General features: G+C 50.3%; 2 protein-coding genes across 2 annotated transcripts; one reads left to right on the top strand and one right to left on the bottom strand.

The window, feature by feature from the left end:
• Positions 1-2,662: 2,662 nt before the first annotated feature.
• Positions 2,663-3,580, bottom strand: LOC308260487 (putative monooxygenase p33MONOX; the record flags this gene model as incomplete). The annotated part of the gene is made up of 1 exon (XM_080691836.1): positions 2,663-3,580. One exon carries the CDS (start codon positions 3,578-3,580, stop codon positions 2,663-2,665), a length of 918 nt encoding a protein of 305 aa, XP_080547962.1.
• Positions 3,581-5,035: 1,455 nt separating this feature from the next.
• Positions 5,036-15,691, top strand: LDLRAD1 (low density lipoprotein receptor class A domain containing 1; the record flags this gene model as incomplete). The annotated part of the gene is made up of 5 exons (XM_080691423.1): positions 5,036-5,075; positions 9,422-9,550; positions 11,300-11,437; positions 14,034-14,162; positions 15,543-15,691. 5 exons carry the CDS (start codon positions 5,036-5,038, stop codon positions 15,689-15,691), a joined length of 585 nt encoding a protein of 194 aa, XP_080547549.1.
• Between the last annotated feature and the right edge of the window lie 8,611 nt (positions 15,692-24,302).

Genomic DNA, 24,302 nt, shown 5'->3' with positions numbered 1-24,302 from the left:
GGACACCTGAGAGGGCAAGAGTGCCCCTCCCCATACTGGTGAGCTGCTGGTGGAAGTCAGGAAGTCTAATGGAGCCAGCGTGGGGGTGCACGCTTGTAATCCCAGTACTTGGGAGGCTGAGACAGGAGGGAACTGGTGTGTGTCCTGGTGTGTAGGCGTGGCATTGTGAGCCAGGCTGATAGGTCCCGAAACAGAAAGAGCTGAGGGGCGTGGGGATGTGTGGAGAACACTAACTAGATTTCATCTTGCATCCAACTGCCTTTGATACTTTGGAGGAGACAGGTTAAAAAGGATTCTGAGGTTGGGACTGTGATTGATTAATGATGTCTGCCATGGGAGTAAGAGTGGAGAGTTATCTCATACCTGGTAACCATTTGTTATTCCTGGACCAGCTGGTCTCCTGCAGCCTCTGGCCTTCCTCGACTCTGTCATCTTGTGTATGCGGAGGAGCAGAGTACTGGAAATTGAACCATGGGTTATTCTACCTCTGAGCTATGCTACAACCCTGGCCCTTTTCCTTTTTCTTTTTATTTATTTATTTATTTATTTATTTATTTATTTATTTTTTGCAGGTCTGGGGATGGAGCCCCAGGGGCTTTCGACCTCCGAGCTACACCCCCTGCCCTATTTTTTTTTTAATTCTTTATTTTGAAACAAGGTCTCACTGAGTTGCGGAGAGCCTAAGTAGCTGAGGCAACCGTGATCCTCTGGTCTCAGCCTCCCATATGCTGGGATTACAAGCGTGTGCCACCACGCTCAGTTTCTTTTTAATTTTGTGAAATAGAGTCTCACTAAATTCCTGAGGCTCACCTGAAACCTGCAATCCTCCTGTATCTGCCTTCCAAGTACTGAGATTACAGGCCTGTGCTGCTATACCCGACGAGGGATCTGGCCTTTATTTCCCAATGCAAAATGAACAGTCCATTGCAGGCTAGAAACCCATGGGAATCAGAAGCAAGTTGGCAGGGGAGCCCCACCTGAAACCCTTGAACTTATTTTAGGAGGTGACGCCTCCCCTGGCTTGGTGAGGGTCCTTGAACCAGTCCCTAAGCTTCCAAGGCAGTGGTGCACTGCAACAGGCTGCTGGGGAAACTGCACCTGCTGGCTGGGTGGAAGGGATTATTCAAGGCAGCGACCAGCCCCTCTGACAACATCTGCGGGAAGGGGAATAAAAGTGCACATACCCATGTTTTTTGTTTTTGTTTTGGCATTGGTGGTTGAACTCCGGGTCATTCTATCCCCAAATTACCCCCAGCCATATTTTATTTTTATTTGGAAACACAGTCTAGCTAGGTTGATAAGAGTCTCACTATTTGCTGAGACTGCCCTCAAACCTGAGATTCTCTTGTCTAAGAATCTCAAGTATTAGGATTTCAGGTGTGTGCCACCATGCCTGGCTCTCCCCTAGCTATTCTTATTTTTTGTTTTGAAATAGGGTCTTTCTGAGTTGCTGAGAGTTTCACTAAGTTGTTGAGGCTGACCTTATATCTGTGAGCCTCCTGTTTCAGCCCCCCAAGTACTAGGATTACAGGCATAAACCAGCACACTCGGCTAACATTGCCACCTTTCTTTCCCCCACCCCCAGTGGTCAGGAATTTTATTATCAAAACAAGAGATCATAACAGAAGACAAATAAATTAGTTGTTTTGACAATTTTAGATTTGAGGGCTTCTCTATGAACAGATCAGCTCCATATGTAAACACACTACTACCCCAAACAAAAACAAGTGTTCTGAGACAAGCAACATGTACAGTGACAAGAAATAAAAGGCAGTTCCTCTACTCTTCCTCAGTGAAATGTTAAGTTGTATAATGGTATGAGATTCATTTTGGTGAAATAAGCTTTTGTGATAGAAATTTTTAACTCCTTCACCTCCACTCAAAAAAAGTTTCAGGCCCTGACCCTACACAGATCAAAATAAGATGACACTAATTTCACATGCACCTCAAATCTGTAATTAAATGTAATACCATCTCCTTTAACTCTAAGAAAGTTTAACATTTTCTTAACTCTAAAAAAAGCTGGGGGTGTAGCTCAGTGGTGCATTTGCCTGGCGTATAAGACCCCAAGTTTGATCCCTAGCACTGCACTGCCAAAAAAAATAAAAGCTTAATATCCACTTATAAGTATCAAATCAGTACGCTCAATTTTTTTCCCTAAGGAAATTTTCAACCAAATCAGAGTTAAACTAATCTCACTTTAAAGTGCAAGAAGGGATATGCATGACTAGTATTTGTTCTGTGATAAGAAGAGAAGCATTCTTCCAACAAACTGGCTGCAGGACAGAGCGCTCCACTGGGTTGAGCAAAAAACTAAAAGACTCCAGTTTCAGCCTAGAAAGATGGGAGTCCCACTAAGTCTAGCTGTTGACTCTGCTTAGATCCCATGTCCTAGGTTCTCCCGACAGAGCTGGAACACAGCACAAGCACAGTCACTCACACTTGTCAGCAGGCATCTCTACGCCAAGACATGTCAATGGCTCACACAGTTTTAGTGTGACTTTAAAATAAAGACAAGCTTTGCACTAATGATCAAAATCGTTTGTATCTAGCACTAGCCTCATAGACTTTTTAAATATATTATTCCTATGTCAGAGCCAAAGTCAAGGGGGAGTGAGGTGCAAGAAACCCTTCATCCAGAATCCCAGAGATAGAAAGCCCTCTAGAAGCCAGTGGGCGTGAGCACATTCAAGTCTCGGGGTTTGAGATTATGGGTCCGTGGCGGTAGTTTCTTCCCTTCTGTCACTGGGACATCCATCTTGGGAGGTTTGAAAGTTGCTGGATCTTCAGCCATCCTGGTGGCCTGCGCACGGATCAGCTCCATGGGAGAGGGCTTCTGGGCTCCTTTGTAGGCCTGGATGGCAAAACCTCCAGAATCAGACTTCTGAAGGGGTCTTGGTCCAAAGAGGCTCCACTTATCTGATGAGTTTCTATCCTTATCCCCACTTCCAGGATCCATGGTGCCAAGATTTGGGTCAGGTAAGGCTGTAGAGGAACCACAACTGAACCAGCCTCTGGACCTCTGCTTCGGGGAAGAGTGAGGGCTACTGTCCGGGGTAGACTGGGCTGATGCAGGCTGCTTCTCTTCTCTTGATGTCTCTCCACTCTGTAGCTTTAGTTTGTGGAGTGCTTCTGCCACTCGGAGGTACTTGGTCTCCTCGGTGGTAAGGCCCTTATGAGGTGTGTAGCCAGCATCTCTCAGCCCTGCTTGTTGCTCAAAACGATGAATGCTGTCCTGGGTCTGTTTTGTGATCAGAGAATTCATGATGACATGGGTAGCTTTAGCCTTCACCACCGGGACCTTGTCCGCACTGTCAGTGACCGCTGACCGGGTCATGGCAGCAGGGGATACACTGGCCTCTGCTTCCTCCGCCTTGGCGAGGTGCTGATACTTGCGCTCTGGAATCACTGGCTTCCAGGGGATGCTGCCCATGTCGGATGGAGGAGGAGTCATGGGCGCAGTGTCCTCGAGGGCATCATCATAGCTGAATGCCCGGCGGCACATCCCGATGGGTAGGGACATCTTGCCTAGAGGCCCATTAGGCCCAAGAGCAGGCACTTCAGGTTGTCTTGAAGCCATTGAAAGACTTGAATCCACGTGCTTTTTCTATACAGAATTCGGAGCTGAGTCCCTGCCACCACAATGAAATGTCACCACTACGCTGACAGAGAGATGTTAATGAGGAACATTTTCCAGCTGCTGCAAATTAGCCAACTGTCCCAGGAAGAGTCCATCCAGTGTTTCAGTTCCCCGCTGCCGCCTAGCTGCCTGGGGCCACAACACCAACACTAGAGAGGCTCCGAGGACCCGCCTCTTCCGAGAGGCTGTGGCGCAGTCCAGACCCAGGCCATCTTGAACCGTCTCTACACAGCAGGACCCCGACCGCGGAGCGTCTGCATTGTCACCTTTCTAAAGACAATAATTCAAAATTGTGTTTGCTTTATAAATTTGGTGGCCAGTGCATCCTCTGTCAACCTACATTAGCTATTTAATTGAACAGAAGAACATCAGTGAGAAAATGTTCCTGCTTCCTAGCCACTGAGAGGTAACCTGGAACCTCATGCATCTGTCGCCTGGAGATTCTGCAGCCGCCTCTGTGTGGCTTGGAGCAGCTTCTCCCTCTCTGAACTCAGGCTCTTCTTCTGTCCAATGGAGGGAGGACTCCACCCTGGGGTGTTGCTGTTGAGCAAGGCAGCAGAGTAGGGAGAGGACCCACAGCAGAGCAGGGCGTGGCCTCCTGCCTCCCCCTCAGGCTGCCCTGGTGACCTGGCAGGGTTCCTGCGCTGAGTCCTTTGCACCCAGCCCCAGGTCCTGGAGATAGGGAGCTGAAGATATGAACAAGATCTTACCCCAGGTAAGTACCGGAGGAGCCCGGCTGACAGGGGGCCTGGAAGTCCAGAGGGGTGCGCCAAGGTGCTGAGCTGAGTCAGCCCCGCCCTGCCCTGGGTCGGCGCACACACGGTGGGAGCACCCAACAGGTGAGCCAGCCAGACGGGGCCAGCCAGACAGCCGCCAGCCAGACAGCGCAGTGCAGGTGGCAGGTGCTGGGAGGGAGGCAGGTGCAGAGGCCAGGAGCCCTGGCACGGTGTGAGGGCACCAGGGAAGTCCCCCGGGGAGGAACAGCCCGGGCGGGTCCCAGGGGACAGTAGAGGAAAGAGCCCTGGGCAGAGGTGGAAGTGGGCAGCAGGAGGGATGAGTGTGGGGCGTTCATCATGCTCTGACCACCATCTGGGCCGAGGCGGGCATCGCCTCTCCTAAGCCCACCTGGCTCTACTCTCTTGCAGGGAGACGCTGCTGCTGGAGGCAAAGCCTGCCCTGGAGCACAAGGTAAAGGCTGGGACTGCGGGATGGGGCGGCCTTGAAGGGACGGGTGGCTATGAGGGTACAGGAGGGTCCGAGGCCCCCACTATCCTTCTGACCCCGTGCTGATGTCGCCTGCTCCCGGCTTCCCAGCCAGCCAGCTGGGACCGCTCGCCTCATAGGACTGTTCATCCTCTCCATACACAAGCACTTATTGAGTACCTACTGTGCGCCATGTACCGCACAAGCACTGCACTCCATACAGTACTCACAGGTAACATCAGAAAAAAGAGCCCAAGCCCCGGGTATGGTGGTGACTTGGGAGGCTGAGACTGAATGACCAGAGGTTCAAGGCCAGCCTCAGCAGTCTAGCAAGACCCTCAGGAACTTGACGAGATCCTGTTCCAAAACCAAAATAAAAAGGGATGGAGTGAGCCGGGCGTGGTGGCGCACGCTTGTAATCCCCGCGCTTGGGAGGCAGAGACAGGAGGATGGCGCAGGTTCAAAGCTAGCCCCGCGCGCTGGCTTAGGAGACCCTGTTTCCAAATAAAAATGCAAAAATAGGTCTGGGAGTGTAGCCCGGAGGTAGAAGGGCTTCCAGGAACCCCAGTACCACCAAAAAAAAAAAAAAAGAAAAAAAAAAGGGATGGAGTGTACCTCAGAGGTAGAACAGCAGAGTTCAATCTCCAATAACTCCCCCCACCAAAAAAAAAAAAAAAAAAAAAAGGAAAAAGAGAGAAAAAAGCCCTGGAGTCAAATTCCTGGTTCAGGGAGTAACGGGGCAGTTCTCTTCACCTCTGAGGATAAAGTACATCAGGACCACACTTTTTGTGTGTGTGTGTGGTACTGGGGGTGGAACCCAGAGGCTTTCTACCTCCAGGCTATACTCCCAGACCTATTTTATATTTTATTTGGAAACAGGGTCTCACTAAGTTGCTGAGAGCCTCACTAAGTAGCTGAGGCTGGCTTCGAATCTGTGCAATCCTCCTGCCTCAGCCTCCCAGCGCTGGGATTACAGGTGTAATCCAACACCTGGCAGGACCACACTTCTTTAGCACCTGTTATATGCCGCTGATGTGCTGTGCAGGCAGAGCCGTTCTCTTTGCCTCTAGAAATAAAGGAAATAGCTGGGTATGGTGGTGCAGGATTATAATCCCAGCCCTTGGGAGGTTGAGACCAGAGGATGGAGGTTCTCAGCCAGCCTCCACTACTTAGTGAGGCCCTCCGCAACTCAGTGAGGCCCTGTTTCAAAATAAAGAACAACAACAACAAAAAAAATAGAGCAGGGGGTGTAGCTCAGAGGTAGAATGCCCCTGGGTTCAATCCCCAATGCTACAACAAAACAAAACAAAAATTAGAAATAAAAGAAAGTAGGAACACACACACACACACACACACACACACACACATACACACACACATACACACACACACACACACACGTTGCTGAGAGCCTTGTTAGATTGCTGAGGCTTACCTTGAGGCTGTGACCCTTCTGTCTCAGCCTCCCAAATCCTGGGATTACAGGCATGTGCCACCACGCCCGGCTGGAACACACATTTATCGAGGCTCTCCTCTATGCCCTGTCTTGGCCCACATTTGATCCACCAGGAAAGAAACTCAGAGAAGCAGATGACAATAATAGCTATAACAGACCAGCCCCTATTATGTGCCTGGCACTGCCTGATCTTGTTCAATCCTCAGAAGAGCTAAGGGGGCTGGTGAGGGTATAACAGATGAGGCAGCTAAGGCTCAGAGAAGTTGGGTGACCAGGTCCAGGCCACATAGCTGGGAGGTGGGAAAGGCAGGGTTGGAAATTGAACTGTGGTCCCTTTGGTTACAAAGCCCAGGGCCCGGCTCTTCCTCCCTGGTGTCTGCTCAGGGTGGGTGTGATCACCCTGAGCTTCCTCTCTCTGGGAGGGAGGGGCTCCTGCCAGTTTCCTGGGGCATCTGCAGCTGATGTGAGCTTGGCTCTGGGTTCTGTGTTGAGTCTCCCATGACCCTCCCTTGCACCTGGCCTGTGCTGCGCAAACATTTGGGAAGTTGCTGCCTGGCTGAGCAGGACGCCTCTCCTTCCAGCTTCCTGCTGTCTCCCTGGTTACCTGAGTTTGCCCTGTGTTTGACAAGGCAGTCACCGGCTGGGGCTGCCCGGCTCACTGGTCTTAGATTACACAGGGCCTTCTGTCATCTTACTTTTGTCTCTCACCCACACGCCCTCCGCCAGGCCTCCTCTGCTTCTGCACCCTCTTCCTGGGATGCCCTCTCTGCACCCTTATCCCCGGTGCTTCTGAGTGCCCTGCGTGGAGTTCGTATGCACCTAGCCACTGCTCTCCCAACGCCTTAACACCTGCCACTGAGCTGCTACTGAGCCGGCCCAGGTCTCACTGGCAAGCCGCTCTGGGCACCTGAGCGAATTCGATGAAAATGACTCAAACTGACCCAGACTGAGGGCCTCAGTCGGATCTCTGGGTCAGCGCATTCACAAAGTCTTCTACAGAGCGCCTACTGTGCGCCTGCCCAGAGATGGACCTGGGCAGATGACTCTGGAGCCACAGGGATGACTCAGACCTGTTCCTGCCCCGTCTCTGAGGTAATTGGCCTGTTTCCAAGTAAGAAATAAAATCAGTCTGGAGGTACAACTCAGAGGTGGAATGCCTGTGGTTCAATTTCCAGTACCACTAAATAAATAAGTATATAAATAAATTCATAAATAAGTACATAAATAAACAAATAAGTAAATAAATGGTGAAGCCAGGCATGATGGCATATGCCCGTAATCCCAGTACTTGAGAGGCTGAGACAGGAGGATCGTAGGTTCAAGACCGGCCTCAGCTACTCATCAAGACTCTAAGCAGCCTAATGAGACCTTGTTTGAAAAAAGAACATAAAATGGGGTGGGGTAATTTATGTGTATTCAAAATGTTAACAACAGTTATCTCTGAAGGGTGATATCATAGGACATTTTTAATTTCTTCTTTTTTGGTGTGTTACGGGGGATGAAACCCAGGGGCATTCATCTCTGAGCTACACTCCCAGCCCTATTTTTTATTCTTTATTTTGAAACAGAGTCTCACTGAGTTGCAAAGGGCCTCACTAAGTAGCTGAGGCTGTTCATAACCCGCCATCCTCCGGTCTCACCCTCCCAAATGCTGGGATTACAAGTGTGTGCCACCATGCCTGGCTTTAATTTCTTCTTTGATGCATCTCTGTCTTCTAATGTTCATAAGTTGAGCTAACTAATTTTGTGATTTAGATGAAAAACCAACAAATACTGTTTCATAATAAATTCAGTCACGAAAAACAATTGGAGATAGTATTTGGTAGTGTTACACGGACCTCCTATGGTGCATTCATTTCTTTATTCTTTTTTTTTTTTTTTTTTTTGCTGGTCTGGGGATGGAACCCAGGGGCATTCTACCTCCGAGCTACAACCCCTGCCCTATTTTTTTTTATTCTTTATTTTGAAACCGGGTCTCACTGATTTGCGAAGGGCCTCACTAAGTAGCTGAGGCTGTCCGCGAACCGCAATCATCCGGTCTCAGCCTCCCGAATGCTGGGATTACAAGCGTGCGCCACCACACCCGGCTCTTTATTCATTTTGAAAATATGTACAGGACTGCTATAAGAATTAAATGAGTTAATATCGTAGAAACAGTTAATAAATATTAGTTCTAGTCAGTTGATAGTAAGTATGAACATGCAGAAGCTAGGGAGAAAATGGGTCATAGGAGGAACTCCAGACAAAGAAGGAGAAACCTTAGATGAGCAAAAACGGCTACCTAACTGAGGGGGATGGAAGGGGGAAGAGAGAAATTCCCTAATGTACATGATGTACATTCATGAACATACCAAAGTCAATCACTAAGCCAAACATGAGCAGGAGGAGGATGGAGGGGATGGGATGGGAATTAGGTAAGAGCTAATTGAGTGATGTGTGCATGTATGCCTCTACCATCTTGTATCACATTGAGATGTATGACTACAATGGAATAATAATAATAATAATAATAATAATAATAATAATAGTGTCTGGAAGCTGGACATGGTGGTGCATGCTTGTAAACCAGTATTTGGGAGGCTGAGACAGGAGGATCATGGTTTTCGGACAGCCTCAGCTACTTAGTGAGGCCCTCTGCAACTCAGTGAGACCCTGTTTCAAAATAAAGAATAAAATATAGGGCTGGGGGTGTCACTTGGAGGTCAAATGTCCCTGGGTTCTAACCCCAGTTCTACAAAAAGAGGGGGAATTGGGGGTATAACTCAGAGGTAGAAAACCCATGGGTTCAATCCTCACACACTAAATAAAGAAAGAAAGAGAGAGAAAGGGTGGTTTTGAAAAAAAAAAAAAAAAGACTGGCTGTGAGGGCCTGGTGTCAGGTCTGCCCTGTGATAGGGAGTGCACACGCAGGTGTCCATCTCTCCCTGTGTCCTGTGAAGGCTGCCTGGGAGGATGGGAGGATGAGGCGGGGAGCCCAGCCGGGGGGGGGTGCCTTGGTGGTGGTGGACCGGCCCGCAGGGAGAAGCCAGAGCATCTGGAGGCCTCAAGACCTGCCACCCTGGTGGGGGAGGGGACCCCCGGCCACAGCTGGCCGCTCCTCACCACGCATCCCGCCCTCACAGCTCACTGCGGCCCCCTCTGTGGCTCGCGACGCAGGGCCTGGCTCACGGCCTTCCTGCTGCTGCTGCTGGCCATGCTCACCGCCCTCATCGCCCTGGTCGCCATCCTTGGACTCCCTTTGCGCACACCAGGTCAGGGTGATAAGGGGAGGCTAAGTTAGACCTGCTGGGAGGGTGTAGGGGAGCTGGGAGAAATCCTTAAGACACTTACAGACACCTGCATACACACGGATATGTACACCTCTGTGCCCCTGTTTGCACACCCATGACCTGAGTCGTGGAAGGACCCACCGCTAGGTGACCTGCTCTCAGAAGCCTTCCCTGACCCCGGGCTGGTGAGGAGGCTCCTCTTGCCTCCTTAACCCCATGTCACTTCCCAGGCCTGCACGCCTGGCTGGTATGTCCCCTGAGTGGTCTGCCTCCTCCACAATGGACAGGGATGTGGCCAAGACATCCTTGCGGCCTCAGCCTCGGTGGAGGCAACCCAGCGCAGCCCCTGCCCTCCCAGAGCTGTGTGGAGACTGTTGGTCCAATAAGCAGCCCTGCTAGGGTGGGGCTCTGGGCTCTGGGAGGCTGGACCAGGGTTCTGATCCCATCTGGGAGTTAGGTGGGCACCTTGGGGAAGCAAAAGGAACTGAAAGGAGAGGAGAAATGGAGATTGGTTAGTGGAGAGCCTGTCAGGAAAAGCACCGCAGGCATAGGGAACAGCTTGTACAGAGTCCCTGGGGTGGGAGGAGGATGAGGGACTGTAGACAGCCAGTGGACAAGGAGAGCGACGCAGCAGGTGGGGCCAGGTGCCCACAGGTCCTGTGGTTGCATGTACGTGTGTGTGTGTGTGTGTGTGTGTGTGTGTGTGTGTGTGTGTATGTGGGCCCATGCACGGAGGTGCAGTGTCTGCATGTGAGCATGTATGCGTCTGTGTGTGCATGTCTGCATGTGTCTGTGTCGGTGTAGGTGTTCCCAGGCACTGCCCCTCACTAGCCCAGGTAGTTCCAGACATTGCACGCACACACACAAATACACACAGTCAAATCTGCTGCCACACGAGTGGGCACCATGGACACATGCACAGTTTGGGGCAGGGACACTGGCCCACCCCGCCAGCCAGTCTCTCCTTTAATCCTCTAGGACAGCCCTGAGGGTGGGTGCATGGGTGTCCCCCTCCCTGTGGGGGGATAATGCTGGCATTTCGCAGGAGTTTTCAGGGGGACAAAAGGATAAAATTGGGAAAGTGCTTTGCAGTCTATAAAGCTGTACCCAGATGAGAGATATGGCATTCAGTCCTCAGACAGCCCGAGTATACAATGACAAGCTGACCCTGTACCAGAAGGTCCATCATTAAAAGCACTCATTGAGTCAGGCGTGGTGGCGCACGCTTATAATCCCTGCGCTTGGGAGGCTGAGACAGGAGGATCGCACAGATTTGAAGCCAGCCTCAGCTACTTAGTGAGGCTCTCGGCAACTTAGTGAGACCCTGTTTTCAAATAAAATATAAAATAGGTCTGAGAGTATAGCCCAGAGGTAGAAAGGCCCTGGGTTCCACCCCCAGTACCACACACAAAAAAAATAATAAAATTAAAAAATAAAAATAAAAGCACTCTTTGAATGTGCTGCCTCAGAGCTTGTGAGACTGCAGAGACATTCTCACTAGAGGAGAACCGTGACTTAGCTACACATTCTATGTTCTACGAGTATCTGCAGAGAAGCTTTGACTGCACTCCACAGTCCTACAGGAGCATGCTGTGATCCCCATTTTGCAGGGCTTAGAGCCCCCCTCAGGCAAGCCCTCCCTGTGCCTGGACTCAGGCGCGGGGGGAGGGGTCTGCCCTGTGGCTCTCTGAATACCACCGTGACTCTCGGGGTCCTCCTCTGCCCACTCAGGGGCACGGGTCTGCCTGACACCAGCCAACAGGACAGGCTTCTTATGCCACAACTGGAGGACCTGCATCCCCGCCAGCGCGGTGTGTGACGGCATTCGCTCCTGTCCCCACAGTGAGGACGAGGATGAGCACTTGTGCAGTGAGTACCAGGGTGGTCCCCACCTCAGCCCCTTGAGCTGTGCTGAAGCTGGAGCATCTCCAAGCACCTAGGCCCCCTCGAGGCCCATGCTTTTGACGATGTGGTCTTTTCAGCCCCACCCTGTCCCAGGTACACACAGTGCTCAGGAGGCTTCCACGGTGCAGCCCACTCCTGGGGAATCTTCACCCTGCCTTTGAGGTGGAGTTCAAGTGCTGCCTCCTCCAGGAAGCCCTCCAGACTCCCACACTAGATTAAGGGCCCGCTTCAGCCCTGGTGCCTCCCAGCATCCCAGCCACAGTCAAGCCAGTGTCCCATCTGCAGCCCCATCAGACTGAACCCCTCTGCTGTAGTTCCCGTGTGTGTGATCTTGGAGCCCATTGCTCGACACAGACAGGTGTCCAGAAGGACTTACCAAGTGAACGAGTGAATGGGTGAAGAAATGAATGGGAAGACCAGCCCCACACCCTGGAGACCCGACCGTTCTCAGAAGAAAGGAGAAAACATAAAATCAATACCTGAGTCCACAGTGGGGAGAGAGCCCGATGAGCCAGAAAGGGGAGCTGAGCAGGGAGGAGCTAAGGGAAAAACCCTGGAGTCTTTTTGTGTGTGTGTGTGTGGTGGTACTGGGGTTCCTGGAAGCCCTTCTACCTCCGGGATACACTCCCAGACCTATTTTTATATTTTTTTTATTTGGAAACAGGGTCTCTTAAGCCTATTTTTATATTTTTTTATTTGGAAACAGGGTCTCTTAAGCTCCTAACCTGTGCCATCCTCCTGTCTTCGCCTCCCAAGCGTGAGGGATTACAAGCGTGTGCCACCACGCCCGGCTTTTTTTTTTTTTTTTTTTTTTTTTTTTTGCAGGTCTGGGGATGGAATCCAGAGGCATTCAACCTCCAAACTACACCCCCTGCCCAATTTTTTATTCTTTATTTTGTAACAGGGTCTCACTGAGTTGCAGAGGGCCTCACTAAGTAGCTGAGGCTGTCCGCGAACCGTGATCCTCCGGTCTCATCCCTGGAGTCTTAAGAGAGATCTGGAGAGCCGGTCCACGCCTCAGCTCCTACCCGACTCCTCTGCAGCAAGCCCACGCAGGCCTCCCAGCCCCCACCTGCATCCTCCTGGGATGGAGGCTCCCCACCTGAGGCAGCTGTCTCAGCACGACGGCTTTCCCATGGGAGGGGCCTCGGCCTGAGCTTAGACTGGCTCCAGGGGTCCTCTCATCAAAATCTGTCCTCCATGGCAGCAGCTCTGCATGGGTTGGGGGATTGCTCTGACACCCTTGAGTGTCCCCCTCTCCAGGTCAGGCCCTGAGCTCCCATAGTCACCCTCCTGGTGACCAAGTCCCCAGTCCTCTCACTCTACCAGTGACCACAGACGGACCCCATACAGGCCCCAGAAGCAGCCATCGCACTGCGGGTTGGATCTGACCAGCCCACGGAACAACAGCTTAGGCTTATTCCTTTCCAGGTTTTTTTTTTTTTTTTTTGTACTGGGGATGAAACCCAGGGGCATTCCACCTCTGAGCTACACCCCCAGCCTATTTTTTATTCTTATTTTGAAACAGGATTTCACTGAGTTGCAAAGGGCCTCACTAAGTAGCTGAACCACAATCCCCCTTTTCAGCCTCTCAAATGCTGGGATTACAAGCATGGACCCCCACACCTGACCCAGGTCTGGGTTTTATATCTCTAGTGATGTGGCCTGAGCTTATGTGAATTTGGGGTAGCCCTGTCACATGGCTGCCTAACCCAGAACCCAGTTTCAAAAAAGGTGTTCTGATGGCCGGGCCTGGTGGTACTTGCCTATTAGTAATCTCAGTACTTGGGAGGCTGAGGCAGGAGAATTGCAGGTTCAAAGTCAGCCTCACTCTCATGAGTGATAATAGGAGATAGCTTATTAATCTTTATTCCAGAAAATAACTTGAAATAAATGTTTTTCTAATACCAGGGGGAAAAAAAAGGCCTCAGCAACTAAACTTTGGGTGGAGCTCAGAGGTAGAATGTCCCACTGGGGGCTCAATCCTAGTACCACAGAGAGAGGGGGGGAGGGAGGGGGGGAGAGAGACAGACAGAGACGGAGAGGGAGAGGGAGAGGGAGAGGGAGGGAGAGGGAGAAGAGAGATGCTCCAAGTCCCTCTCAGGAGGCACCTAAGACTAGGCTATATCCCTGAACCCAGAGACCCTTGTGTTAGAAGTCATGTTTACACCCCTTAGATTCCAGTTGGAGACAGCTCCCTGGAGGTGAAGGAGCTTAAAGCTGGACCTGGCAGTGGGGTGGTTTGGGACAGGGGTCAAGGAGACGCTTCTGGAGGGAGAACTAGTGAAAGTGATGGTGCCATGGAGGAGACAGAGTCGGGTAGGGAGTGAGGAAGGACCAGGCTCCTTTCTGGGCCTCTTCTCTCGCTGGGTGCACAGGGAAGGGGTGCTCCTTCCCGTGGCCCTGACCTCTACAGGAGCCCTCCTGTGCCTTCCAGGGACAGATAGGAGGTGACCTTGAGTTTGGCAACTACAGAGTGGCCAGGATGATCCACCTCCAGGTGGCCTGAGACCTCCGTGTCCAGATATGGACTTCATCCTGCTCATCCGCCCCTCTGCAGGAGATGTGCCCCGGAGCCTCCCCAGCTTCCTCGTGGCCCCGTGTGGAGACCCAGCCTCCTGGATCTACTCAGACCAGAAGTGTGACGGGACCAACAACTGCGGGGACTGCTCGGATGAGCTGAGCCCAGGTGGGGGTCTGGGCACGGCGGGGCTGGAGGAGGTGGCCAGGCAGCGGCCAGAAGACAGAGGCTGACCAGGGGCCTCTGGTGTTCCCCCTGCTTGCCTTCCCTGCATTCTAGGAAGTCATTTTCTACTCTGACTTGAATACTCCGGGACGGGGTGCTCACTACCACTCCGCTGGCTCCTCCTGTAAGGCCATTCTTCTGTGGTGGGGAACTTGCCTTCCAGGGCACAGACAGCACCCCGGAGCCCAGAGGCTGTCACACCAGAGGCGTGTACATGGCCCATCTGGGATGGGAACCTGAACCCCATGTCCTCCGTGCCTTGTACTAGGCAGGAACCTCGGGCCCTGGTTTATATGTGGGTCAACCAAAGCCCCCAAAGAGAAGGGACCTTGGGGGAAAGCCCAGGCCTTGTGGCTCCATGTCTAGAATCCTGCTCCAGAGTTTCCTTTCCGTCCCCTCCCAGTGTGGACTCCAGGACAGGCTCTTAGCCTGGGCTGGGGCTGGAGTCAGATTCTGGTAGGCCCATCCCAAGACTCAAATCACACTGATGACAGAAGGAAGGGTGGAGCCCTCGAGAGGTCCAGGCAGGCTTCTCAGGAGAGGTGACATGGGAGCCGGCATTAGTGAGTAGATAGGGTTAATCTCAGCGAATCCCAAGGCAAGAGGATCACAAGTTTGAGGCCAGCCTCAGCAACTCAGCGAGACTCTGTCTCAAAGTAAAAATGAGAAGGGCTACGGGGGTAGCTCAGTGGTACCAGCACACCCCACACCCTAGGTTAGGTTCAGTCAGAGAGAGAGAGAGAGAGAGAGAGAGAGAGAGAGAGAGAGAGAAGGGGATGGGAGGGTAGGGTAGGGTAGGGTAGGAGAGGAAAGGAGAGGAGAGGAGAGGAGAGGAGAGGAGAGGAGAGAAGAGAAGAGAAGAGAAGAGAAGAGAAGAGAAGAGAAGAGAAGAGAAGAGAAGAGAAGAGAGGAGAGGAGGAGAGGGACTGAGATTTCAACAGGCAGGGGCTGGAAGGCAGGGGCTGGGTAAGGGATGGAAGTCCGAGGCACTCTCAGGGAACTGGTGTGGCTAGAGTCAGGATGAAGCAGGGAGGAAAAGAGGGGTGACGAGGAGAAACAAGAGGCACCCACTAACATTTGAGCATTTCCTGTCTTCCTTCAGTTAATAGCAACCTTGAACAGATGAAGAAACCAGGGCTCAAATAGGGCCCTGTCCGAGTTGTGAATCTCACTTTCTGTTGCAGGAAAACCAAGAATACAGTCAGCACACGTCAGATGGGGTGGGCTCTGGGGAGCTATGGCAGGTTCCAGGGTGAGGGAGTGCCCTGGTGCACGGGCGTTCGGGGCACAGCAGCTGCTCTTCTGACGCTCTTGTCTCCACAGTGACCGTGTGTCCACCCTGCGGGCCTGGGTGGTGGCGCTGCACGTCAGCTTTCTTCAAGTACTGCAGCTGTATCCCAAGGACTCTCTGCCGGGATGGCGTGCAGCACTGCTCTGACTGGTCCGATGAGTACTCCTGTCCTGGACCCTGAATGGCCGGCCCCTGGGCCAGCGAGAGGAGTGGGTGGGACGGCACCTGTAACCCGTTCCATGAATATCAGATCACTGATCCCGAGGGCAGGAAGGAGACTTCCAGATCATCTAGTGGAATCTACACACCATGTCTCAGTAGGAGTTCCGTTCCTACCTGCAAGCTGCTCAGCCTCTGCTTGAACGACCCCAGCGACAGGGAGCTCACTACCATGTCAGTAAGTTTCTAATAAAGACCAGGAGAATCGGCCTCCATGATTACAGGCCTGTCTCTGAGACCACATAGAAATCTGTTCCTTGCCAGGCGTGGTGGCGCACGCTTGTAATCCCAGCATTCGGGAGGCTGAGACCTGGAGGATCGCGGTTCGCGGACAGCCTCAGCTACTTAGTGAGGCCCTCTGCAACTCAGTGAGACCCGGTTTCAAAATAAAGAATAAAAAATAGGGCAGGGGGTGTAGCTCGGAGGTCAAATGCCCCTGGGTTCCATCCCCAGACCCGCAAAAAAAAAAAAAAAAAAAGAAATCTGTTCCTTGCTGAGGAGTTTAGCCCTCCTGGAGGGCACAAAACTAAATCAGAAGCTGCTTCCTGCCCCTTGGTGCCCAAGGCAGGCATTGCTGGGTTTAGAGGAGACTCACATTTTCTCACCTCTGTTACCGTAGTTGGCCCTACTACCTGATCACGAGACTGTGCCTGAGACGGGGCCTTGCTCATCCCATCCGTGGGAAGCACCCAGGGGGCTGTAGAATGGAAGGCCTGGAGGAAGGGCAGCTGCAGGCTGCCTCTCCACCCTCCATCCTTCCCGCCCTCTGCCCTGCCACAGAGCTCCATCACCCATGCCTGACGGGGAACAGCCCGGGGTCCTAAGGAAGGGATTATACTTTGGTCCCGCAGCTGGAATGAGCCGTCTCTCTGCACACGTCTCCAGGATCACAACTCCCATTAGACACATGAAGAAGCTAAGGCCCAGAGAGGGATATGACTTGCCCAGGGCCTGATAGCAAAGTCTGGGCTGGAACTGGGACTCAAATACAGTCAAGCCCCTCAGCCCCAAGACCTTCCTGGCTACCAGTATGGTCCAGTGTGTCATCCCTTGGCGGAGCAGCTCTGTAGGCAGAGGCAGTGTGAGAGACAGCAAGTGTCCCATTCTTATTCTGAGAGTTGCAGAATCTGACCAGTAGAAGGGTTCCCAGTGAAGGCAATATACCTGCTGGGCCAAGCCAGGAGCCCGGTGCTGGGCCCTCAGAGAAGAGCCTGGGTCCTGGCACACAAGGAGCCCAGGGCCTTAGAAAGCCCAGCCTCACACTCCAGAGGGATGGGGTGGGGCAGCACCAAGTGCTGGCCCCAAGGAGAGACCTCTAGGAGCCTGAGCAACTGAGAGCTGGCTCCGGGCTCTGGCACTTTGGCTGTCTTTCTTTCCAACCTCAGCCAAGACAGAAACTGGAGGAGCTCGTGGGTATCCTTAGTTCTGATGCCTGACCTGGGCAGCCTTCCTTCCCAGGAGGCCTGCTCACTGTCCTGGGGCCAGGGGAGTTTCCAGAGGAAGGCCATGTGAACCAAGTATGCAGGTGTGACAGGGACTGTCCAACAGGCCGGACTGGCCAATGAATAGGGTGGTAGAGAAGGTAAGAGGAGAAGGGGAGGGAGCAGGGGCCTAGTGGCAGCAGGTGCAGTGTGTCACATTTCACCTGAGTTAGGATGTCCTCAGGGGATGAAGCGCTGGGGATTGAACCTAGGGGCATTCTACTTCCAAGCTGTAGCCCGACCCCTTCATTTTCTTTCTTTCTTCCTCTCTTCCTCTCTTTCTTTCTTTCTTTCTTTCTTTCTTTTTTTTTTTTTTTTTTTTTTTTTGCCAGATATGGTGGCTCAGGCCTATAATCCCAGCACTTGGGAGATTGAATAAGGAGGATCCCTGATTCAGGAAGCCTCAGCAATGTAGTGAAATTCTCAGCAATGTAGTAAAACTCTGTTTCAAAACAAAAAATTAAAAAAAGCTGGGGGTATAGCTCAGAGGTAGAATGCTCCTGGGTTCAGTCCCTGGTACTACAAACACAAACATTTTTTTTTTTGGTAGGTATTGAAAATGGAACTCAGGGGCATTCTACCTCCAAGCAACACTCCCAGCCCTATTTTTTTATTCTTTATGTTGAAACAGGGTCTCACTGAGTTGCAAAGGGCCTCACTAAGTAGCTGAGGCTGTCCACAAACCGCAATCCTCCTGTTTCAACCTCCCAAATGCTGGGATTATAAGCTTGTGCCACCATGCCTGGTTTACAAACATTCTTTTTGAAACAGGATCTGACCAAGTTGCTGAGGCTGTCCTCAAACCTGCAATCCTCCTCTCTCAGCCTCCCAAATCCTGGGATTACAGGCATGCATCACTGCACCCCACAAAACTGGACTTTTTAAATTATTATTATTTTTTGGTGGTACTGGGGATGGAACCCAGGGGCCTTCTACCTCCAGGTTATACTCCCAGACCTATTTTATGTTTTTTTAATTTGGAAACAGGGTCTCTTAAGCCAGCTTAGGCTGGCATCGAACCTGCACGATCCTCCTGTGTCAGCTTCCCAAACGTGAGGATTACAAGCGTGCATCACCACACCAGCTGGACTGTTTATTATTTCCTTCCTTTCTTCCTTCCTTCCTCCCTCCCTCCCTCTTTCTTTCTTTCTTTCTTTCTTTCTTTCTTTCTTTCTTTCTTTCTTTCTATCACCATGCCAGCTGGACTGTTTATTTCCTTCCTTCCTTCCTTCCTTTCTTCCTTCCTCCCTCCCTCCCTCTTTCTTTCTTTCTTTCTTTCTTTCTTTCTTTCTTTCTTTCACTTTTTGTGGCACTGGGGATGGAACCCAGGGGCATTCTACCAACAAGATACATTCCTAGCCCTATTTTTATTATTATTTATTTATTTATTTTTGCAGGTTTGGGGATGGAACCCAGGGACATTCGACCTCTGAGCTACACCCCCTGCCCTATTTTTTATTCTTTTTTTTTTTTTTTTTTTTTGGTGGTACTGGGGTTCCTGGAAGCCCTTCTACCTCCGGGCTACACTCCCAGACCTATTTTTATATTTTTATTTGGAAACAGGGTCTCCTAAGCCAGCGTGCGTGGCTGGCTTCGAACCTGTGCGATCCTCCTGTCTCTGCCTCCCAAGCGCGGGGATTACAAGCATGCACCACCACGCCCAGCTTATTTTTTTATTTTTTATTTTTTTGTGGTTCCGGGGGTGGAGTCCAAAGGCTTTCTACTTCTAGGCTATACTCCCAGCCCTATTTTTTATATTTTATTTGGAAACAGGGTCTCACTAAGTTGCGGAGGGCCTCACTAAGTAGCCGAGGCTGTCCGCGAACCACAATCCTCCTGTCTCAGCCTCCCAAATGCTGGGATTACAAGTGTGCTACACCACGCCCGGCTTATTCTTTATTTTTTTGAAACAGGGTCTCACTGAGTTGCAAAGGGCCTCACTAAGTAGTAGCTGAGGCTGTCTTTGAAATGTGATCCTCCTGTTTTAGCCTCCTAAATGCTGGGATTACAAGTGTGTGCCACCACGCCCAGCTTTCTGAACTGGTTTCCCCCCCTATAGATGTACTCTCCAATTCAATCTGGGCTGCCACAAAGACAGACAGAAAGCACAGGGATTATTTTCTCTTGCATCCTAGTGCAAACTAATTGAACAAGAGCAAAACAGTGAAGAATGTTCACTGTCTATCAGTGGACGCTGTGAAGTGATTTTAAAGTCCCGAAAACTTCTTGTTCTGGGAGGGAGGACATTAAAGGGCATGCGACTGGTGGGGGCAGAACCAGATATGCAAACTCTGAAGCCCAAGCATTTGCCAGTATGGATTGCTGTTCTGAGCTTGTCTGGAGGTGTGGGAAGGCTTACCTACAAAGGGCACCTCAGTGGGGCCTAGAAAAAGAAAGGTACAGGTGGGTGCAGGGCTGCAAGGGTGCTGGGATGGGCGGGGCCCAGTGGCAGCGCAAGGAGGATGCCTGGCAGCTGAAGGAGCATGACACGCCCCTGGGCCTGGAACATGCCGAGGACCTGGGCTGCAGGGAAGGACCTGAGGGGCCAGGGTGCTGGCCGGTTTTCAGCAGGAAGAGTACATTGGATTCCTCCTTCTGCAGAGGCGCTGCAAAGAAGGCTAACTTGCGGCCCAGAGAGGGAGTGAAAGCTAGCCTGAGTGCCTACTAGTGGCTGCCGTGAGTCTCAGCAGCCAGTGTTTAGCCAGCATTTAGTCCCTGCTGGGCACCCCTTGACCTCTGGAAATCCGTGCTCTCAGGTTCTCACAACTCTCTCAGGATCCTGATTGGATTACTTGCACTTTCCAGAGGCACAGAGAGATCAAGTTACTTGCTTAAGATCATACAGCTTTTAGGACACAGAGCCAGGATCTAAACTTTGATCGACCCCAAACCCAGAACCCATCACAGGTCTCCGGTTTTATCACTTTCTCAGCCAGCTTTCCCGGGGGGAGGAGGAGGGAGCTGAAGCCCAAGCCAGGGGGCTGCAGTCTGTAAACAGGAAGTGGACAAGGTTGGCAAAACCGGTGTCTATCCTTTTTTTGTTTACTGGTTCTTCCTTCCAGAAAGAAGCAGGTGCCATAGCAATCTCCCTAGCAGCACTCTACCAGCAGCCCAACAGCAATGGCCCCATGTCAGCAGAGCAGCCAGAAGCAAGAACCCAGCAGCCCGTGTCAATATTTGCACTTCCCCGCCTCTCTGGCCCCTGCAACAAAATCAGGACTTCAAGTACAACAGGTTCTTTGCTGTGCAAACACGCAGGGATAGATTAATGGAATTCAAAGTGGATCAGTCCTGGCCCCAGGGTTTGGACTGGAAATCTGTCTGGTTTAACTGTCTGCCTTTGCTGTTTGCCGGGAGCTCTCCTTTCATCCTTAGGCTCACAGAACCACAGACCTTAGCGCTGGGACCTCAGGGCCAAGCAGGCTGTGACAAAAGAGGACACTGCTTCCCAGAGGGGAAAGGGACCAGCCCCAAACTGCACTGCCTAGCAGCGGTCACTGGGAGTTTCAAGGGCCACCAGCAATTCCAGGGCCAGGTGCAAGCAATTTATCCAAATTCTAAACATACACGTCCACATAACAGTGCCCACACTTTTGTGGGGATACATTCCAAGACCCCTAGTAAATGGGCAAGAGCAACAAACACTATGCATACCATTTTTTTCTATATATATAACACCTGTGATAAAGTTTAATTTAAGCTGGGAGTGGTGGCACAAGATGTAATCCTATTACTTGGGAGGCTGAGACAGGAGGATTGCAGGGATTATTTTTGTTGTTGTTTTTGGCGGTACTGGGGTTCCTGGAAGCCCTTCTACTTCCGGGATACACTCCCAGACCTATTTTTTATATTTTTATTTGGAAACAGGGTCTCCAAAGCCAGTACGGCTGGCTTCGAACCTGCATCATCTTCCTGTCTTCACTTCCCAAGCGCAGGGATTACAAACAACCTAGTGAGACCGTTTCCAATTAAGAAATAAAATCGGACTAGGGGTGTAGCTCAGAGGTAGAAAGTCCCTGGGTTCAATCCCCAGTACCAAAAATATTTTTTAATAAAGTTTAAGATGGGTGTGGTGGCACACACTTGTAATCCCAGTACTTGGGAGGCTGAGACAGGAGGATCACAGTTGGCAGAGAGCCTCAGATACTTAGTGAGGTCCTCCGTAACTTAGTGAGGCCTTGCTTAAAAATATAAGAATAGCTGGGCGTGGTGGCGCACACTTGCAATCCCTGCGCTTGGGAGGCTGAGACAGGAGGATCGCACAGGTTTGAAGCCAGCCTCAGCTACTTAGTGAGGCTCTCAGCAACTTAGTGAGACCCTGTTTCCAAATAAAATATAAAATAGGTCTGAGAGTATAGCCTGGAAGTAGAAAGCCTCTGGGTTCCACCCCGAGTACCACCAAAAAATAAAATAAAATAATAAAAAATTGGGCTGGGGTGTATCTTGGAGGTAGAATGCCCTTGGGTTTCAACTCCAGTACTGCCAAAAAAAAAAAAAGTTTAATTTATAAATTAGGAACAGTAAGAGATGAACAATAACTAATGATAATAGAACAGCAAGATGCTGTAATAAAGTTGCTGGCAATACTTCTCCTGTGCTTCAGAGCCATTAGTAAATCAAATAAAGCCTTGTTTCAAAATAAAGAATAAAAAATAGGACTAGGGGTGTAGCTCAGAGGCAGAATTCCCCTGGGTTCCATCCCCAGTACACACACACACACACACACCAAATAAGGGTTACTTGAACACAAGCACTGTGATACACAGGATATGAAGGCTGACTCACAGAAGGACAGTGTATACAGCACGGATGTGCTGGACAAAGCCATGATTCACATACCAGGAGATTTCATCCACACTATGCAGAATAGTACACAATGGACAACTTGTGAATTTTTATTCCTGGAAGTGTGTGTGTGTGTGTGTGTGTTACCTGAATTCAGTGGCATCCTACCTATGTGCTAAACCCCAGCTTGCTTTCACAGTACTGGAGATGGAACCCAGAGGCATTCTACCTCCAAGCTACACCCCAGCTCTAATTTTTATTCTTTATTTTAAAACAGGGTCTCACTGAGTTGCAAGGGGCCTAAGTTGCTGAGGCTGTCCAAGAACTGAGATTCTCCTGTCTCAGCCTCCCAAATGTTGGGATTACAAGCATGTGCCACCACGTCCAGCTTTATTTTTGGTTTTGAAACAGGTTTCACTAGGTTGCTGAGTCTCAGTATGTTGCTGAGGCTATTCTCGAACCAGTGATTCTCTTGTCTCAGCCTCCCAAATACTAGGATTACAGGCATGTACCACCATACTTGGTTTATTCCTAGAATTTTTCACGTAATAATTCTAGGCTGTAGATGATCACAGGTAAATAAAGCTTTGGAAAATCAAGCCAGACCTGGTGGCACATGCCTATAATTCCAGTATTTGGAAGGCTGAGAGAGGAGGATCACAGGTTCACTGTCAGCCTCACCAATTTAGCAAGGCCCTCAGAAACTTAATAAAATCCTGTTTCACAATAAAAAATAAAATAGGTCAGCTGGGTGTTTTGGCGCACACTTGTAATCCTAGTACTTGGGAAGCTGAGACTGGAAGATCCGGGTTTGCAGCTAGTTTTAGCTACTTAGTGAGGCACTCCACACTTAGTAAGACCCTGTTTCAAAATAAAGAATAAAAAAAAATAGGGTTAAAAGTATAGCTCAGAGGTAGAATGTCCCTGGGTTTTATCCCCTCCCCAGTACCTTAAAAAAAAAAAAAAAAAAAAAAAGGTCTGGGGGTGTAGCTTGGAGGTAGACTGCCTCTAGGTCTATCTTCCAGTACCTAAAATAAAAATAAAAATAAATAAATTTAGCCGGGCGTTGTGACGCACACTTGTAATCCCAGGATTTGGGAGGTTGAGACCAGAGAATCGCAGTTCGCGGATAGCTTTAGCTACTTAGTGAGGCCCTCCGCAACTTAGTGAGGCCCTGTTTCAAAATAAAGAATAAAAAAAACTAGGGCAGGGGGTGTAGCTCAGAGGTCAAATGCCCCCAGGTTTCCATCCCCAGATTTGCAAAAAAATAAAAATAAAAATAAATAAATAAATTTAAGAAATAAGACCTTGGAAAGTGATACCTCAAATAAGAGGGGGACATACATGTATGATTATAATGCGTGTGTACGTATAAAATTTTTTTCTTTTTTGGTACTGAGGATTGACCCCAGGGGCATCTACTTCAAAGCTACATCTTCAGCCCTACTTTTTATTCTTTATTTTGAAACAGAGCCTCACTAAGGTGTAGAGGGCCTCACTAAGTAGCTGAGGCTGGCCATGAATCTACGATCCTCCTGTCTCAGCCTCCCAAGTGCTGGGATTACAAGTGTGTGCCACCATGCCTGGCTTCCCTTTTTATTTTGAAACAGGGCCTTACTAAGTTGCTGAGGTTAGCCTTGAATCCGTGAGCCTCCTGTCTCAGCATCCCAAGCACTAGGATTACAGGTATGCACCTCCATGCCTGGATAACAACTTGTTTTGCTGTTTTTTTGTACCGAGGATTAAACCCAGGGGTATTCTACCTCCAGGCTACACCCCAGTCCTTTTTTTAATTTTTTTTTATTTTGGAAACAGGGTCTTGCAAAGTTGCTAAAGCTGGCCTCCAACCTGTGGTCCTCCTGTTTCAGCATCCCACCACGTGTTTTTTAAAAATAAAACTTTAGTAAATGGTAACTTATTTAAGAAGGCACTGTCAGGTGGGGCTGTAGTGTAGTAGTAGAGAACTTGCCTAATATGCATGAGGCCCTGGGTTCAACACTCAGAACTGCAAACAAAACAAAACCAGAATGGGCTTTGGACTTGGCTGCAAAGAAATATAAATTCTAATTCTGTCACTTTATAAATTCTGTGACCTTAAACGAGTTGCTTAAGTTGAAGCTGAGTTGCCGTAACTAAATTGGTGCTCGTATCCATATTCCATGGCTGGCATGGTCAAGGCACGGCACAGAGGAGGCAGCCGGCTGCACAAATGCATTCCATTTGCTGGGCCAACTGAAGTAGTAACAAACCACACTAAGCTGCCTTGTTAGTTTCCATGTCCTTTCATCCCAAAGTGTTATTTCCTGT

This window comes from Muscardinus avellanarius, assembly GCF_963383645.1.
Source record: "Muscardinus avellanarius genome assembly, chromosome: 3".
In the NCBI taxonomy this organism is placed as follows: domain Eukaryota; kingdom Metazoa; phylum Chordata; class Mammalia; order Rodentia; family Gliridae; genus Muscardinus; species Muscardinus avellanarius.
The sequence above is the reverse complement of the archived record's forward strand: the minus strand, read 5'-3'. Positions and strand labels throughout refer to the sequence as shown.